Consider the following 19037-nt stretch of genomic DNA (forward strand, 5'->3'; position numbering starts at 1 on the left):
GGGCTGCTCCGTCTCTCCGCTCGCCTCCCCCCACAGGGCGGGCGGTGGCTACTTTTAAATCCCCCGCCCGACACAGGCCGATGACATCTCGCCCTGCGTCATCCGCCGGCGCCGTGTCCCTCCGTCGCGCTGGTGATGTCATGCTCGGTGTGGGGCCGGGCGGGCGCCGATTCTCCCTGGCGCTCGGGCCTCCCGGCCCTAACAGCGTCTTTCCGGGTTCGGGGCGCCCCCGGGTCGCGGCCGTCTCCGGGAGTGGCGGGGCTGCCCCGCCACACAGCCACATACTGGTACTGTACAGTGAATTATAGTATGAAATTATAATTCATGATGCAATTATCTTTCCTAGTATATGAAATATACAGATTACTCAATGCATGTGGAGTTTTAAAACCAATTGAGGTATTTTGCAGAATACATTAAAATACTGCTAATCTGAATGCCTTAGTTCCAAGCAATTTAGTTTATACTCCATTATTTCATGTAGATTTACAGAACAAAGGGGTGTCTATCTGACTAGAGAGTCAGAGGAACTCAAAAGGTAACCTAGTCCAGAACCCTGAATTCATAGCAGAACTAAGACCATCATTGAGGGATATCTGTCTAACCAGCTCTTAAAAAGATCTGATGATTACACAACCTCCTTAAGCAAGTTATTCCAATGCTTAATTACCTGAACAGTTAGGAAGTTTTTCCTGATGTACAACCTAAAGTGTTCTTGCTGCAATTTAACATCATTGCTTCTAGTCCCATCTTCAGAGGAGAAAGAACAGTTTCTCTCTAGTACTTGAAAACTTATGCCTCCCCCCCCCCCCCCCCGCCGTTTTCCTTTCTCCAGACTAAACAAACCCCTTCCCTTACCCCCAGTCTTCCCTCACAGGTCATGTTTTCTAGACCTAAATCATTTTTGTTGCTCTTCTCTGGATTCTCTCTCATTTGTTCACATCTTTCCTGATTAAATGTTTGACGGAGGTAACTTTCAAAAATACTACAAATCAAATATGAAGCTGTAGCCCCATGACAGAACAACATTAAACTACTATTTTGTGCTGCCTGGCTAACCAAACTTCCCATTTCCCCCACATATTCTCCTCTAACAACATTTGTTGCTTCGATAGCACTTGCAGCTTATCCTGAAGGTCAGATTCCTTTTTTTTTCCCCCCCCAGACCAAAGACAAAACCACTCCAAATCCCTAATATACCCTTGAACAAGAGCCTTTATTGTGGCCAGAAAGGTTCAGAGGCAGTTTGCATAACTGTCCTTGCAGGAGCTGCTTTTTTCCTCCAGGCATTTCCTTACCACTCACATTCTTTGCTGGTTTCAGGGTATGCATCTTCTGACCCTGTGTTCTATCAAAGAAATTCTGACTGACAGGTAAAGGTGTGCAGGCTGTAAGAGAAAGCAGAAAGTCATGCTTCTTTGTTCCTTCCTGTGCCTCCATAGAGGCTCAGATTCACTTATTTCTCCTGGTTATAAGTGCTCTTCAACTATTGCCCATGATTTGCTGGGAAAATAGTTTCCTGACCAGCTCTAGTCAGGAGCTGAAAACAGCAAGAAGGTTTAATACACATTGCAGTAAAATGGTTGCAACATACACCAGAACTGTGGGCGATAGTTAAGGACAACTTTTTACCTATATGGGTCTAATGAGTCTACCAAAGAACCTCTGAATTCATTGTTTCTATTACTTATACAAACCGCACTATTTATAAAAATGAACACACATGCCAAACTTCATGTGTATCTGATCCTTCTGGCAGGGGAGGCTTCTCCTGTGAGCCCAAACCGTTCCCAAATTGACAAGAGTGGGCACTTGAAGCAGAGTAATGCAAGTTAGTTTTCCTCTCCCTTATGGTACCATCAAAGCATGCCTGGTTCCTACTACCTCAGGAGAGAGCATGTCATAGCACAAGTCCTGAACTCCTTTGAGAGGTAGTGCAATGGGCAACAAGTTAATTTCATCTTTATAACTCATTTTACACACTACAAGTCAATCTATTGTTGTTTAGCTTCCCAAAGTAAATGGTTGACATATTTCCAGGTCAACCACGGGATATTTAGTATTCATACTAGATGCCTCCGAAATAGCCGTTATATGGCTTAACACTATAATAGTTCAGTCATTTTAGTAAGTACAGAATGGGGCAATATCAATCAGCTTGAGCTACCTTAGGTTCCCTATTTGCAAGTGCTGCAGGGAGAAAAAGACATTAGAGTTCTTTTGTAACCATTGTTATTGTATATTTGGGCAAGCATAAAATTGCAAGGTATTTCATTGGTCACATGATTAGTTTTACTATCCGCAGGTACAAGAAGAACCCACAGACTATGCAACAACAAACTTTAAAATGTCAATTCCTTAATTAACAGGCAGATGACCAATCAAATCTCTCTGGATATGAGAACACAGGCGGTGAGTTTCTTCTTATGTATAGAAGAATGTATTTATTATGGTACTGGTAGATCTGTATTTAGTGTAATCAGGTACCTAACCAGTGTAGTAGTAAGTTGTATCCAGATTTTTTTTTTTTTTAAATGAAAGCTATGCATTTCAGCTACTGATGGAAATCACCTTTGATTACATACAAAATTGGGTGTCGGAGCTACTTCAGTTCCATTCAAGTAATTGGACCCCCATTTATTCAGAAATCTTACTATAAAGCGAACAACAGATTTCAGAATTTGGCAAACCGTTATTAAAGGCTGATGTAAGGTCTGATTTGACAAGGTTCTAAGAGCAGCCTGAGGGTTAATGAAAATCTTCAGCTAGTGCTATACTATAATTAGAAGTGTGCAAATCACAGGTGAGTTTTTTTTCTAGTCTGGCTGAATTTAAGGTTAAGTTTCCTTTTAGTCAGAAATGTGGAACACTGAATGCAAAAGCCTAAGGGTATGGAAACTCTTGCATACGAACCTTAATCAAATTATACTTTTAAAATAAAAGAAAGAAAAGAAACATGGTGTCCCATTATGTATATTATTCTTATCTCAAGAGCAGATTGATTCTTTTTAATTATTATGATTGTCTTTTTTAGTCTTGGTGTGCATATGAAAGAGCTGTCATTGTTTCAATGGAAGAGATATTTTTATCACATCTGCAGTGACAGCTGCAAAACTGGGACATAAGTGAGCTTGTGAGTAACAGCTCATTTCAAAATAAAGAACATTGTGGAAAATGAAAGCTACTTAAAGTTACCTTGAAAATCTTGCTAGGTGTTACATAACTATAGAAAGAACAGAAGATTAAAATCAGTAGCTGCTGCCAATAAAACAAAGCTTTTATTTTTATTTAGATTTTACAGAAGATGTAAGGAAATCTAACATCATTTTTGTAGTTGGTAAGTAAGAGCCTTAATACAACTGTTCCATTTGCAACTGAGTCAGAGTTTTGATTGTTAATATATGTGGCTTTGAGGGGAGGGCCCGGTTTGGTCAAATCTTTATTCCCCAATTACCTGTCCCAAAGCTACATCGTAATAGGAGTAACACTGCGGAAGGTGTGATATTTTGGATGAGTTTTGAGGGGGTCAATCTGTTATAAGTCTGAGAGCTTGTCTTCGGTGACAAAAAAAAGGGTGTTTTCACTGTGGGATAATACATATTAGCTATCCCACAGTAAAAACATCCCTGAGTCAAGGCACTGTTTTGCCAGAGATAAACTTGAGAATGAGAGCCTCTGGTGGAAATCACATTGTGCGGACCTTCCCTAGTGATGTCATGGTAAACGTCTCAAACACTTAGTTTTAGGATTTTATAGCAAGTAGACATCGTATCTTGCTGTAAATACCCATACCTTTTTCAATCAGTGAAGACCAAACTAGGGAGCGGCGGGGTTAATACAGGCTTTGATTTAAGCTTCTGCGCAGGACAGTCTAGGTGCCTGAACAGATTCAGACTGAGTTTAGTGCTCATGCAGCTAAGAACTATGTGTTTTGTTTTGACAAAAAACTGATTCACATGTACTTATTAAATACTACAAGTTGTAAGTCAAGTCTTTGAAGACTTAGGACCATGTGAAAAGAGCCCTTCTTTTGTGACACGATCACTGTAAATACAGGTTCCCATCCTAAACATAATTAACTTCATGCATACTAGTAATGCCATTAAAGCTGGCGGGGGCTAATCCCAGCATATTAAGGTATGTACATGTGTAAGTCTATGCAGGATCAAGAACACAAGAGATTTCAATAAACTGAACACAAACTAGAGGACACACTGTATTAATGACAGATGTGTGACATTACAGTGATCCAATTAGTGTAAGTTTAAAACCGTTTAGTTATACAAAAATCATTTATAAGTTTCTGAACATTTTTTACAAAGCATTTGAAAGAAATAAGAGAAAGATTTGTCTTGGATCAAGCAGGAGTGTGCCTGAACACATTACAGCAGGGAGAAACAACAAGTTTCCTGGGGGATACTCCAAAATTAAAAAAAAAAAAAAAAAAAAAAAAAAAAAAACACAACAAAAAAAACCCTTACATGAAAATGAATTGGTCTTTGAGTTAATGTCCATATGGTTACTCAACCATAGAATGCACATGTACACTTGTAATTGGAAGTTTTATCTAGCAGTGTCTGAAGGCCCACACCTATGCATCATACATTTTTGTGCTCTGGTACAAGATATTGGGAGGTTTGAATCTGCTTCCACTACAGTTACCTCAGGTGACTTTGGCTTTAGTCAGATCTTAACACTGTTTGCTGCTAGCTTTGCATTTCTTTCTTACAGCTGTTATTTCGAATAAACTTTAATAGTAGTTTGCATATATAGACGCTATTTCAAAATTAATTCAAAATAGCAGAGCACTTAATTTGAATTTGGTAAACCTCATTCTACGAGGAGTAACACCAAATTCGAAATAGCTATTTCAAATTAAGTGCTGTGTAGACAATTAGAAATAGGGGCCTCCAGCCCTTCCCAGGGAGCCCTGATGGTTACTCTGGGCACAACTAGGAAAGCTTACTCTTCTTCAGCTCTGGAGCCATTAAAGGGCTAGACCCTGGCCACAGTGCCTATGCCAGCTCCAAGCCTGCCAGCCCAGAGCCAGCAGTGGCCACCAGGGCCCCAATCCAGTGGCCTCAAAACATAAGCCAGCAAGCCACTGGCAGCCAACCCTCCACTGCTCCCCAGGAGCAGTCTGCCAGCTCCCAGGAGCTGGTCAGGGCTGGAGAAGGCAGGCACCTTCCTGGTCCAGGGTGAAGATCATGGACCTTACTCAGATTGGGGGGATGCCCCCCAACGTCCATAATCTCTGCACTAGATGGAGGAATGCAGCCATGTATGGCAGGATAGCTGCCAGCCTGGCCACCAAAGGCCACATGCAAACCCAGGAGCAGGTTTGCATGAAAATCAAGTTGGTCCAGCGAGACTCCCAACCCTGGGCCCTGAGCTTTCCTCCCCCTTGCTTTCCCCTTCCAGCTCCCTCTTCCCAGGTTTTCCCCCCTCCCCTCTCCCACCCTCTCTTCCCCTCTCCCACCTCCTTTTCCCAGTCTCCCTAGAGGTTCATCTCCCCCTCTCCCCCCCCAGTTTTGTTCAATAAACCCAGTTTCTATTTTTGAACATACATGTCTTTGACATCAGGAAGGGGGGCTAAGGATGTGAGCGAGGAATGGGGCATGAGCCCCCAATGGGGAGGACCCATGTGGCTCTGAGGGTTCCTCGCAGTGGACACTCTCCCTCAAGGCCTCATGGATCCTGACATCCCCCCGATAGACCCCCCGGATGGCTGCCTGCAGCAAGTGCAGCTGGGTTGATGGCAACAACCCCACGAGATGCACCAGCATGCCCAAGGGCAGCTCTGGCTCCATGTGGCCAAGTGCTGTGGTGTCCCAAGTGCTGGCAGTCAGGGCACTCTAAGACAGGACTGCTTTGCTGTCCCTCATCGAGGTAGACAAGCAAGCAGGGAACCCTGAGAACTGTCAGCCTCAGGCAGCAACCCCACATACTAAGTCCTAACCTGATGCCCTGCCAGCACTGGTTTTGGCCAGCCTTAACTTTGGTTTAGGGTCCACTCAGTGTGGACGCGCTATTTCGAAATAGCAAAACTATTTCAAAATAGTTTGTATATAGATGCGTTATTTCGAATTAGCTTAATTCAACTTAGCTATTTTGAATTAACGCTGTAGTGTAGAGGTACCCTTACAGAATCTAGGGAACCTGCAGTCTGTTGGGATATACAAGCCTGCATTAAAGAGACTGTTTATTGAATCCCAGATAGTTCATTGTTTCAGATCAATAGCAGACCTACACAAGACTCCCAGAATTTCCAGAGAGAGGTCTAGACCTCACAAGAAAGTACCCTTCTCCACTACCCTTCTCCACTGTTCCATTTGGTTGGAGCTGCTAAGTTACATGTAAGTTGTGTCAGCTTGGGCAAAGATCATGAGTCAATCGCTTTTCTTTGTCTCATACTGCAGAAAACCATCCTCCACTTACCATTTGAAAACTCTCCTGTCCTCCTTTGGTCTTTCAGTTGCCCTCTGGGTCAACACTGCTGACCTCTGTCAAAAGAAAATAGCACTTTCCCTTATCTGGGCAGCCTGCTTCTTACCAATTGCTTGTGTTTTGAGGTCCAGTCTGCAACAAACGGGTCCCTAACCAACTTTCACTCTCTTGGCCTTTGTCTCAGAGAAAGTCCACTCCTACTCTGCTACAGAACACAAAATTCCTCTGAACCTGCTCACAATAGGACAGTCTTTAACCGATTGACCATATTCCCAAGAATCCTCAATTTCCTGAGCTGGCAAAAAACCCCAGCAAGGCTTGTGGGGGAGTTACCTTCTCACTCTACTCCCATCAAGGGTCCTTACCACTGACATCTAATACACCCTTGCATTTTCACACAGTTGCAGCTTCCCTTTTAGAGTACTTCTAGACTACAAGCAGATTTTTTTTTAAAAGCGAGCTGCTTTTTCGAAAGTCTAGATGCTCTTTCGAAAAAGCAGTTTGCATTTAATAGCACTTTTTTTAAAATACTTTTGAAAAAAGGCGTTATTCCTCAAAATGAGGAATTACTGAGACCGAAAAAAACTGCCGCTTTCTTTTGAAAGAATGCGGCTGCAGTCCAGATGCAGGTGAAGTTTTTTTTTTCAAAAAAGGCTACAGGGCTTTTTCGAAAAAACCCTATAGTCTAGACACATCCAGATTCATTTGAAGGAACAATACTTTTTTTTTTTTTTGAGGGGGAGGGAGCTGAGGAACATTTAAAACTGCTATTTTTAGGAAATAGGCTGCGATATTCTTCCTCACACATCACCTCACCCATGGAGGCATCTCTTATATCAACATCCTCAAACACTTCGTTATGGGCATCAGCTCTGCCTTTGCAGCACTGAGGGCAGCTCAATCAAAATAATGCTAAATAGAGCGGCAGAGTTCTATATAATCTGCTGCACAGAAGCAAGATCCCAATGCTTGTGTACAGCTTGAAACTAGCTCATATACCACCACATATACATCACAGTGATCTACCTATTGGACCTGCAAAACACATTGTCTGAACAGACACTTTCACCAGATCTTTCTTTGGGAACTTGGTCTTTCCCTAGTGCCTGATAGCCTTGGGGCTTCCCAAAGGTGCATTTCTTTGCAATACCATCCAATGCAAACTGCTGACTCTTGTTTATGGTAGAGCCACAGTTCAATGGAGAATACCTCTTAGTCATCTGGCATTACACCCTCCTGTGTGCCTACTGACACTACTCAGCCTCAGGGTCTTAAACAGGAACAAGTGGTAGAAATGTCCCTCGCTCCATCTTGGCCATAAATTCAGCTGTCAAATCTGGCTTTCATCATCACAGTGGCAGTCACACAAAAAAGGAATTTTCAGACCCAATCTTGGGCACCACGTCCTAACTTGTCTGCACTTTAGAGCTTGGTTCCATAATGGTTTGTGGGCACAAAATTGGACTATTCCATGAATGTTGAAATAAAGCCACGAAATTAAGTTTTGCAAAGATTATATTTTTGCATAATTTAAGCCTTGTCATATACTAAATGAATAAATCCAACTTATTACTATCCTGCATGTATATAAAAACCTCTTGAAAATGAGATTGGACTATTACACAGTTGCTGTGGTAACCCAGAATTTTCATAAAAGGAAAATTTGCAATGATCTGCTTCATAGGTATTGGAAAAAAAATGCAGTCCTGGGGTATACCATTACAGCAACATTTTCCTCTCTGAAATTCCCACTTCATTGAGTATTCAAGTTTTGGTTAGTACAGAGCAGCTTAACCATCCTGTGAAGTTATCTGTAACAAATTTAAGAAATTGTACTGAGTTGTCCGCACTCAGTGTTTTTCAAATTTATTCTTTAGTCAGTTTTTTTATGACTAATTCTTGACCCCCCCCCTTTCATTTGCAAGTACTTTATTTAAAATATTCAAAATTTGAAGTTATATCTCTTGTTCTAGGAGAGACATAGGCATATCATAGGACTTAAAGGGATCTCAAAAAAAGTCATGTAGTCTAGTCCCTTGCAAACATGGCAGGACTAAGTATTATCTAGACCATCAGTAGCAGCTGTTTGTCTAACTTTCTTTTAAAAATCTCCACTGATGGAGATTCTACAATTCCACTAGGCAATTTATTTCAGTGCTTAACCAACCTGACACTTACCATTTTTTCCCTAATGTCCAATCTAAACCTCCCTTGCTACAGTTTAAGCCCATTGCTTCCTTTCCTTATCTTCAATTGTCAAGAACAATAATTTCTTCTTCGAGTAGTGTCCCCGTGGGTGCTCCACTGTAGATGAAGGGTCGCCCAGAGCCGCAGACTGGAGCTTTGTAAAGCAGTTTCCCCCGTTGGGCTGCACATGCGCAGGAGGCATCTTGAGCCCCTCCCGCTTCCTGCAGCGCGTGGCTCATCCCCCTCCCTTTCAGTTCCTCTTTAACCGCCCTCATCAGCAGACAGAGCAAACAGGAGCTCCCTGTCAGTCTGACTACATCCCCACTAGTTAGGTTAGGCACAGTTGTTTCCCCTGTTGTATTCCAAGTTTGTTTTTAAAGAAAGAAGGGAAAACTAAGAAAACAAGAACAAAAACCTAGTAATAAGAAGAATAAACTTAATGAAAATCCTCCCCCCCGCCGCCCCAAAGGGACTTGAACTCTGTTCAAACCAGGGACCTGGTTAACCGGAATTCTCACGGCTATAAAAAAAAGGAAAGAAAAGAGACAGACCACAACGACGATAACAACGGAGAAAAACAAATAAAACAACAAAAAACAAAGTGTGAGGAGAAGGAGGAGAGAACTGGCCATGTCTGGCTTCTCGGGGTTTGAAACATGTGACCAGAGCCGCGAGCCTATGCTGGCTTCAGACGGCCATTCAAAGTGCATTCACTGCCTGGGGGAAAACTCACTCTCCCCACAGCTGCACTCATTGTAATTCACTCACAGCGAGAGCCAGGAAAGACCATGAGCTCCGCTTGAGAATGATCTTATTTGAAAAGGCTTTGCAGCCTACTGAGGGACAGGCGACAGCGTGGCAGGAGCCCTCCCTCCCCCCCCACCTTCCAAGAGGGAAGACAGAGAGCCTCGCCATCCTGCTCTCTTCCAGCCTCCTCCTCCCCAAAACGCAGGTGAGAGGCACAGCGCGCTATGAGGACCCCTGCCATTAAGGCAGCAGGACAGTCCTCACACTGCACCGGGACCAGTGCGCGCAACCTCTGAGCCATCCTGGGAGCGCTCCAGGCAGTCAGCACGGCAGAAAAAGCCGCCACCGCTTCCAGTCCCGCCACCGCAGCACAAGAACCTTCACCCTGCTAAGCCGGCACCAGCAACAGCTAAGCAGCAGGACGCTGCACCGGTGCCTACAGCACAAACAGAGAAGCAGCCAAATGAGGCTGCTACGGAGCAGCCCCAGCAGGAAACACACTCATAGCAGGCAGCAGTATCCATGCCTCCCTTCCATGGCTTATTCACCCGGGAGGTCTCCATCAAGACAATCCCCTCTCCAGGTCTATATCACCATTGTCCCTTCAAGAGGCTCCCCTGCCTGACAATGACCATCACACAGCATACTCCTCACAGCACGCATCACCTATGAGGTCTCGCTCCTACCACTACAGGGCTGCACCACAACAGAGCCCATGGCACCAATACTGGCTTTACTCACCCCCCACCTTATCCACTGCAATGGGGACCCTGGGACCCATATAGACATCGGTCCCTACCTCGCTCCACTCCATCCCGGAGAAGCTTGCCTGAGCCACAGCCCCTACCTCCAGCAACTCATTCAGAGGGGAAGGCGGAACGAATTTCGGACAATGAATCAGACATCCATCCAATTGATGTCACACTCTGATACTCTCAGTGCGCAACCGGATGACGCCGTTGTACCATCAGACACTGTAGCGATTGAGGACCTGAAACAGTTCCAAGAACTGTTCAAGACAGAGTAGCAACAAGACAACGCGCATCTCTGCAAGAAGTGCAAAAAAAGCAATACCAACTACAAAAGAACCTACATCCTACATTACACAGCAAGATTGCCTCAGATTGGTAGGCCAATCATGGAAACTTTGGAGGACACCTCCCTGAATCCAAAAGAGCCATCTTGAAAGCAATAGTCCATGAGGGCCATATGATTGCCCGCACCGCTCTTCAAACTGCAATGGACATTGCTGACACTGCAGCCAGAGTGACAGCTACGGCAGTAGTGTTGCGCAGAGCTTCCTGGCTTCAGTCGTCCGGAGTTCCCCGCGAACTCCAACCCAGAGTAGAAGACCTGCCATTTGACAAACAAAAGTTGTTTGTGGCTACTACAGACTAAATGCTCCGTAACAGCAAAAATTCTAAGACCACGCTTCGCACGTTGGGCATGTTCATGTCACCCTACAAATGCAGGCAATACACTCCATATAACTCCTATAACTGATACGGGCAGTACAATCTACCACAGAGGACCTAGGAGGACACTAGACCAAGACAACAAGCTCCCAGAAGGCACCCCAACCAGGGCCGCCCTACCCAATCCTCCAAGCAGCAAATTTGAAGATGTGGTCGAGGGTCTGCAAGATCTCCCTTACGATCTAGCACCAACTCAGCATGGCCATCTATTCACCCACTGTTTGTGGCCGTTCCTTCCACAATGGGAATCCATAACATCGGACCGCTGGGTTCTAGAGATAATTCGAGTGGGCTATATCATCCCATTTAACCACTGTTCCACCTACCCTTTCCCCTACCCCATCCCTCCTCAGGGACCACTCTCATGAGACCCTACTAAAACAAGAGATTGGTCAGCTCCTCGTTATCAGAGCCATAGAAAGGGTACCCGAAGAGTTCCACGGGAGAGGGTTTTACTAGAACTATTTCTTAACCGAAAACGGAACAGGGGATTGGAGACCTATATTGGACCTCCGCAAACTGAACAAGTTTCTCAAGAAACAGCGTTTCAAGATGGTCACTCACAACAATCATTCTTGTGCTAGATCAAGGGGACTGGTTCACAGCCCTCGACCTGCAAGAGGCCTACTTCCATATAACCATCCATCCAGCCCACCTATGCTTTACGCTCGGCCCAGAACACTTCCAGTACAAAGTTCTCCCTTTCGGTCTCTCGTCGGCTCACAGGGTATTTTCGAAGGTACTAGCAGTTGTAACCGCATACCTCAGATGACAGAATGTCATCATATTCCCCTACCTGGATGACTGCCTTAAAGGGATTGTCACAGGACAAAGCCACCTCTATGATACATACGACCACAGCCCTCCTCAATTGTCTAGGCCTTCTAAATCAACAAACAAAAATCAACATTGTGAGTTCATTGGCGCACGTCTGGACTCAGTTACGGCTCAAGCATATCTACCTCTACAACGTTTCACAACTATAATTTCCTGTATAAGTGGGATGCTCACAATTCCCACCACTATAGTACTTACCTGCCTCTGACTAATGGGACACATGGCTTCCACTACCTACGTAGTCCACCACACTCGCCTGCACTTTCAATGCTTTCAACTCTGGGTAGCAACCATTTATATCCCATCATGACACCCTCTAAACAAGGTTACCATTCCACCAAACATTCTTGCATCCTTAAGATGGTGGACAATGCCAAACAATCTTCTGGCAGGGGTCCCAATCCAACAAACCAAACCCACTATCCAGATTACCACGGACGCTTCCCTGCTCAGCTGGGAGGCACATATGGATGGTCGCGAAGTTCAGGGCAGGTGGTTCCCAAGCAAGAGACTACTACACATCAACCTCCTCAAATTAAGGGCCGTAAGGAACGCCTGTGCACTTTGCCTCCAACATTGCCAATCATACAGTCCGCTTCTTAATGGACAAGATTTGCATGATGTTCTATATAAATATAGACAGGGTGGAGCCAGCTTCCATGCAGAGGGAGCGGGAGCGATTCGCCTGTGGAACTCGTGTATCTGCAACCAAGTCACCCTTGTAGCATCCTACCTGCCCGGGGTGAACAAGACCAAAGCAGACTCCCTCAGTCGCAACTTCACCTTGGACCACGAATGGGAGTTAAATATGGAGGTCACAAATTCAATTTTCCACCAATGGGGATGGCCATCTATAGACCTCTTCACTTCTGCCCAGAATACCAAGTGCCCCCAATTCTGCTCATGTGTGGGACTTGGCAAATTCTCTGGGGGATGCCTTCCTAATCAAATGGACAGCACCCCTACACTACGCTTCTCCCCCCCCCCCCCATACCACTCATCCCAAGAGTCCTATGCAAAATCTGCAGAGAAAGCCATAGTCATCCTGATCTCCCCATTATGGTCTCGTCAAACTTGGTACCCATACCTCCACAGGCTAGTGGTCCAGCCTCCCTATCCACTACCATACCGAGGAGACCTACTATCTCAGGACAACGGAAGGATACTGCATCCACAGCTCCATACCCTATATCTTCAGGCATGGCTTCTCTGGTTCTCAGAGATAGAAAATCGCTGTTCTCAGCAAGTAAAAGAGATCCTCTCCACAGTAGGACGCAATCTACTTGGAAAACTTACCTTCAAAAATGGACACAATTCTCTCACTGGTGTCAGTGGTCCAAAGTAGAACCCCGTGTCTCCCCACTAAATACCATCCTGGACTACATTCTACACTTTAAAATGTCAGGACTAAATTCTCTAAGAGTACACTTCTCTGCAATAGCAGCATTCCATGCCTCAGTAGATGGTTACTCCATTTTTAACCATCCTATCACGAGGAGATTCCTTAAGGGACTCCACAATGTGTACCCGCCATATAAGGCCCCACCCTCCTTATGAGACCTAAATCTTGTTCTGGACTACCTCACCAGACCTCCTTTTGAGCCATTGGCAATACTACCACTTCCCTTTCTTTTTATGAAAGTGGTTTCCTCTTAGCCATCACCTCCGTCAGGAGGGTGAGCGAGCTTGGAGCATTAATGTCAGAACCCTCTTACATAGTTTTCACAAAGGATAGGGTCATACTTAGACCCCACCTGACATTCTTGCCAAAGGTCTGTACAGAATTCCATCTCAACGAACCAATCATACTACCTACCTTTTTCCCAAAACCACACTCTTCACAGAAGGATGCCAGCCAGCATACTCTTGACATCCAAAGGGCTTTGGCCTTCCTAGAAAGAACAAAACTGAAAGACTTTATCTCCATTGCCGAACAATCCAAAGGAACACCAATGTCACCACAACAAATCTCAAAGTGGATATCGACATGCATAATTAAGTGTCACACTCTGGGCAATAGACCACTACAATGCCCACCACGAGCGCATTCCACTCGAGCAACGGCTGCTTCTACAGCCTCTCTGAGCAATGTCCCCTTAAGAGACATTTACCGGGCAGCAATATGGTCTTCGGACCATACCTTTGCAAAACATCACGCTATCCTACCAGAACTCAAGGATGACTCAGCAGTTGCTACAGCGGTGCTCTCCACCACTGCTAAACACTGACTCCGGCTCCCTCCAGCCATATACCGAATACTGCTTTGTAGCCAACTACAGTGGAGCACCCTCGGGGACACTATTCGAAGAAGAAAAGGGAGTTACTCACCTCATGCAGTAACGAGTGTTCGAGAGGTGTGTCCCCATGGGTGCTCCATGACCCTCCCTTCCTCTCCTCAGAGTCTAAATTACTTGGGTGGAGACAAGGAACTGAAAGGGACGGGGGTGAGCCATGCACTGCAGGAGGCGGGAAGGGCTCAAGATGCCTCCTGCGCATGTGTGGCCCAACGGGGGAAAACTGCTTTACAGTTTGATCTGCAGCTCTGGGCGACCCTTCACCTACAGTAGAGCACCCACAGGGACACATCTCAAAGAACACTCGTTACTGCACGAGGTGAGTAACTCCCTTTTCCCCCTTCCTCTTTGTAACATCCTTTTAGGTACTTGAAAGCTATGATGGCACTGTAGTCTTTTCCAGACTAAACAGATCCAGTTTTTTCAGTCTTCCCTCACAGGTCATGTTTTCTTGACTTATCAATTTTTGGTTGCTCTTCTCTGGACGGTCTCTAATTTTTCCACATTTTCTGAATGGGGTTGCCAGATGCTTTCACAAAATATCCCAAACAAGGCAGGAAAAAAGATTGGTTGAGCACAAAAATCTTGGGGAGCCAAAGTTGTTGAGAAAAAAGTCACTCTGCCTTTAAATATCCTCACGCGCTCCTTGCATCCCCCACTAGACATGGCAGAGAAAGAATGTCCCTGCTGGCCTTCCGTCTGAGAGATAATACCGGATATTTTTTAATAGGACGGGGCCAGAAGCAACAGACTGTCCATGCAAAAACCAGACACCTGGCAACCCTATTTCTGAAGTGTGGTGCCCAGAACTGGACATAGTTGAGGCTTAATGAGTGCAGAGTGGAAAGTCTTACTTACAACACTCCTGCTAATACATTCTAGAATGATGTCCACCCCTCCCGCCCCAACAGTATTACACTGACTGTTGACATTACACTGACTGTTGACATATTTAGCTTTTGGTCCACGATGTCCCCCAAATCCCTTTCTGCAGTACTCCTTTCTAGGCAGTCATTTCCCATTTTGTACAAAGGAAGGAACAATCAATTTCACAAGTGGAGTACTTTGCACTTATTATTGAATGATTATAGGATATATTTCTTTACCTTACTTCATTAGCCTAGCTCTTAGGAGGTATTTTACTTGGCTAGATTCAAAATTTACTTTCAATGAAACTCAAAAATTAGAGGAAAGCACAAAATAAGCAGAATGTTTAAGAAAGGAACCAGATTGTACAGTGATGAGGTTAGGTATCTAGGTAGACAGACTGAAAGAAGCATAACTGACTGAAAGTACAGATCAGTAAATATAATTTATCACAGATCCTAGGGACTGCAAAACATCTGGGAAAAAGCCATTCATTTGAAATAAGTCACTAACCAGCATAGTTTCACAAGGCATAGCCTTTGTCTGACATATCCAGTACCATTTTTCAAAGAGAAGGCAAAAAGAAAAGGCTAGTCTACTTAAATAGGCCCAATCTTGATGATCATGGAGATGTGGCTATAACCCAGTAAGAGGTCGTTGTCCTTCACCTGCCTGTCAGATGAGCGTCATGTTTTTCTGGATATTACCACTGTTTGCTAGTATATTGGCCAAATCACAAGACAGAGCTTTCTTTTTAAAAAGTATGTTTTTCAGTAAATTGCTTTCCAGAGAATCAAGAACCAGGCAGGCACCATTCAACTTTCCCCAAACAGTCACCATTACGTACCTCTGCTAGGGTAATACAAGTGAGGAGTTCTGTGTAGCCTTCACATCCTTTGCTCTTTGTAGCACTGCCATGGCATCACACAGAGTAAGACTCAATTGTATAGGTCCTATTTGTCTTCCTCCGAGACCTGATATTAAATTGCCTTGGCTACCTGTCAGAATACTTTTTTCATGGGCATAGTAGATGTTTCTCAAAGACATGTTCTGGACTCTGCGCACACTCACACAAACTTTGGCTGATGTTATTTGTTTCCCTGGAGTAATGCACAGAAGGCTTATATCTGCAAACACCCACGAGAGTAAACCTGTTCATGTCAATATCACTCTTTACACAGGGTAGAGTCACTGTGCAAGTGTTTGCAGCCTAACTGTTCAGTCCAGTCATTGCTGAAGACAATGAGAGTCTTTATGACGACTTCACGTAAGAGTTCAACTGATCCCTTAACAGTGGGAACTAAAAATTGTAACAACATTTCCAAAAATCCTGCTCTTCCTTCTAATCAGAAGCACAAAAGGACTCCTACTACCCTAACTGCCCTCAGTAAAGAAATATGGACTTGCCATTCTACTATATTCCTGAGGCAGGAAACCAAGCCACCGTAAAGAGGACTTTAAAATTAGCATTTTAATTGTTTACATAATAATGAAGTAAATATGCACATCTGCTATAGCTGACAAGTTGAGACACTGTTTATAAAAATCACTAACAAATCTAATTTCTCTCAAACATCTCTAGTAAGTGAATGAAAACATGGACTGATTAGCAAAGATTTACGTGAAGGTTACAGTAGGAATTAATTAGAAATGCAGTTGACTCAAACTAATTAGGCAACAATATCAATGTTTCATCCAGACAACCAAAGCAAAGGTGTAGAATCAGAAAGAAAAAAAAAAAAAAAAAAAAAAAAAAAAAAAGAGAGAGAGAGAGAGACATAACAGCACGGTAATAGACTACGACAAGATTAATCCATTGAATTTAGAAACAGCCTGAAGAGACAATTAAGGAATTAGATGTAATCAAATAAATTAATGAAATGGGGGGGGGGGGAGGTTGGATGCTAGTACTTCACATTCTTGTAATTATTGCCAATGACTAAAATTGGCTCTCACCTGCACATAGTGATGAACACCTTCAGTGTCTTTAAACAATAAAAATATGATGGACAACTTTTAACCAAACACTACAGCTAAGAAAGCTAGCACTTGTGTTGGCTTCATAGGCACATGCACCTGACAACCTCACCTTCTGCTAGAGTTTAATATAATACAGTACGTGACTGAGACAATCCCCACTCAAATCAATAAGAATATTTCCATTGATTTTATTGGAGCCTGGATCAGATGCTAGGCACTCAACTATACCCAAATATTAATTAGTCCCCTTACTAGCAATATTTTAAGAGTGTTTTTGTGGACAAGCTGAATCTAAAATGAAATTAAAGATAAATATGATGTTTTTTATTTTCCCCACATAGGACATAGCCCTTCCCTCTGATAAATGATAATAGTTTGTTATATAACCATCTGAGGACTAATATGAGGCAGGACTAGCCATTAAATGATGCTATCAAATTGACCCCATATGACTAATCAATGCCTACGTTGATTGTAGGGCTGAAGGCTTTTTAACTATAAGCATAACGGGAGCAGATCATTTTGGGGGATACATTAGAAAACATTCTCAATAGACTTGTTGGTCCCACCTCTACTTGTAATAAAGGCATTCTTAGTATGGTTCAGCTACCCCATTGGCCTTAGGTGCACTGACAAAAATAACATGGTAAAGTCTGCAAAATAGCAAGGTTCTACTACTTTGACACATCACCTGCACAGGACTAAGAAGTCCTCACAAATTGTTTCTTCAGCTATTGTTATCACGGTGTATATGCACATCCATCTCTCTCTCTCTCCCACTACAAGTACAGTACCTTTAATCCTTCTATCTCCAAATTTAGCAGAAGTATACACCAGGAAGGAGCCTTGCACACACCTCTTCTCCTCAAGCCAGCTCACCTTCAGAGCTTTCCCCTACTTCATATCTGCCTCTCCCAAATTATATGTCCTCCCAGATACTTAGACAATTGCCTCATTAACCCAGCAGTTACCACCAACTGTCAGTAATCCTCATTATCAACAGGTTGATTAGCTCCATTTCAGCCTGTAGCTACCTTGGTGCTGCAGCAGTTTCAGTAATCAGGAAATGCTACAGCTACCACTCTAGCCCAGTAGCCAATACATAAAACCCTTCTAAATGACAAAGAAAGAAGTTGGTGGGTGTTCCTTTCTGCCATACTCCATGGGAGCTACCCCCCACAATCATCCTGACTAGGCACGGGATATCACTGAAGTTTTTCAAAAAGCTCAGAAAAGTTATTTTCTGTTTTCAGCCAATATGATCTTTAATACATGGGATTTCAGCAAGGGGTTTGAAAGTTATGGGGAGGGTAGGAAAAAGGAGAAAGCCCAGATACTCACAGTCACTTGGCTTTAGGAGCTGGAACTTTACAGAAAAAACTGTATCATGAAACTCTCAGTGAAATCACAAGAGTTGGCAACAGTGGTGTCATTGAGATATCTCACACATTGATGCATTACTTCTAAGCAGACTTGCTAATGAGAGTGGCAAGGGGGCAGTTGCCCCAGGGCCCGGAGGCTCTAAAGGGCCCAGGGCTCCCAGCCACTGCTACTGTGGCAGGGGTGGCATTTGGAGCTCCAGGGCTTAAGGGCTGGGGGTGGAGAGGGAGGGCAGTGTGGCGCACTGAAGGAGGCTGCCCTGGCTCCATCCCACTCTACCTTCCCAAGGTCTCTCCCCTTGTAGATCCAAAGAGTGTGTCCCCCCCCTCCACCTTGCCCAAGGGCCCATCACGGCAGTCGACTAACCTATTCCTAAGTGGCTCTGGAACATTACACTGTGGGAGTCTGTCCCCTATTTGACTCACTGTATCACAAATCCAATAGAGGACAGAATGCTTGTTCCAAACATGGGGGAAGGAGGATGGAGGGTGTACAATTTAATACTTTAAAACATTAAAAGCTTGCACGCACAAAAGATGCAAACGCACACTGGTGCCTCAAAGCGTATTGATAGCCAAATAATTCCTTTGTAATCACTGAGGCAGCTTAAGACTTCACTAGCAAAATCAGTCCTGAGCTGCACCACCTATTAAGAATATTCATTTTCTATTCTGAACCTGCTCACTCACAAAAGGGGATTCAGGTTTCCAACGCAGATGGGTAATGGATAAACAGAATATCAGCTAGCTGGGACAGCCAGATAAAATGTTCCTGTTTATAATGAACAATGTTTGAAAGAAATCAAAGCATCTCTAGCCTAATG

The 19037-nt window shown here is 44.0% G+C and overlaps 1 protein-coding gene and 1 long non-coding RNA gene across 3 annotated transcripts in view; one reads left to right on the forward strand and one right to left on the reverse strand.

Moving 5' to 3' along the window:
• AK5 (adenylate kinase 5) overlaps window positions 1-19037 on the forward strand; it is a 171204-nt gene that overhangs the window by 116555 nt on the left and 35612 nt on the right. Inside the window, exons 9-10 of the mRNA XM_006129565.4 lie at window positions 2370-2412; window positions 3293-3337. Coding sequence (XP_006129627.2) covers window positions 2370-2412; window positions 3293-3337 — 88 coding nt within the window. The remainder of the gene's footprint in view (window positions 1-2369; window positions 2413-3292; window positions 3338-19037) is intronic.
• On the reverse strand, window positions 1247-17886 carry LOC142830571 (uncharacterized). Of its 2 annotated transcripts, none has more exons than XR_012905930.1 (4): window positions 17629-17886; window positions 13510-13585; window positions 6439-6503; window positions 1247-1388 (listed from the first exon to the last, which is right to left on the reverse strand). It is a non-coding gene; the product is annotated as an uncharacterized LOC142830571 (long non-coding RNA). The 2 variants fall into 2 exon arrangements; XR_012905931.1 differs by lacking the exon at window positions 17629-17886 and adding an exon at window positions 15702-15979.

This window comes from Pelodiscus sinensis, chromosome 9, assembly GCF_049634645.1.
Source record: "Pelodiscus sinensis isolate JC-2024 chromosome 9, ASM4963464v1, whole genome shotgun sequence".
In the NCBI taxonomy this organism is placed as follows: Eukaryota; Metazoa; Chordata; order Testudines; family Trionychidae; genus Pelodiscus; species Pelodiscus sinensis.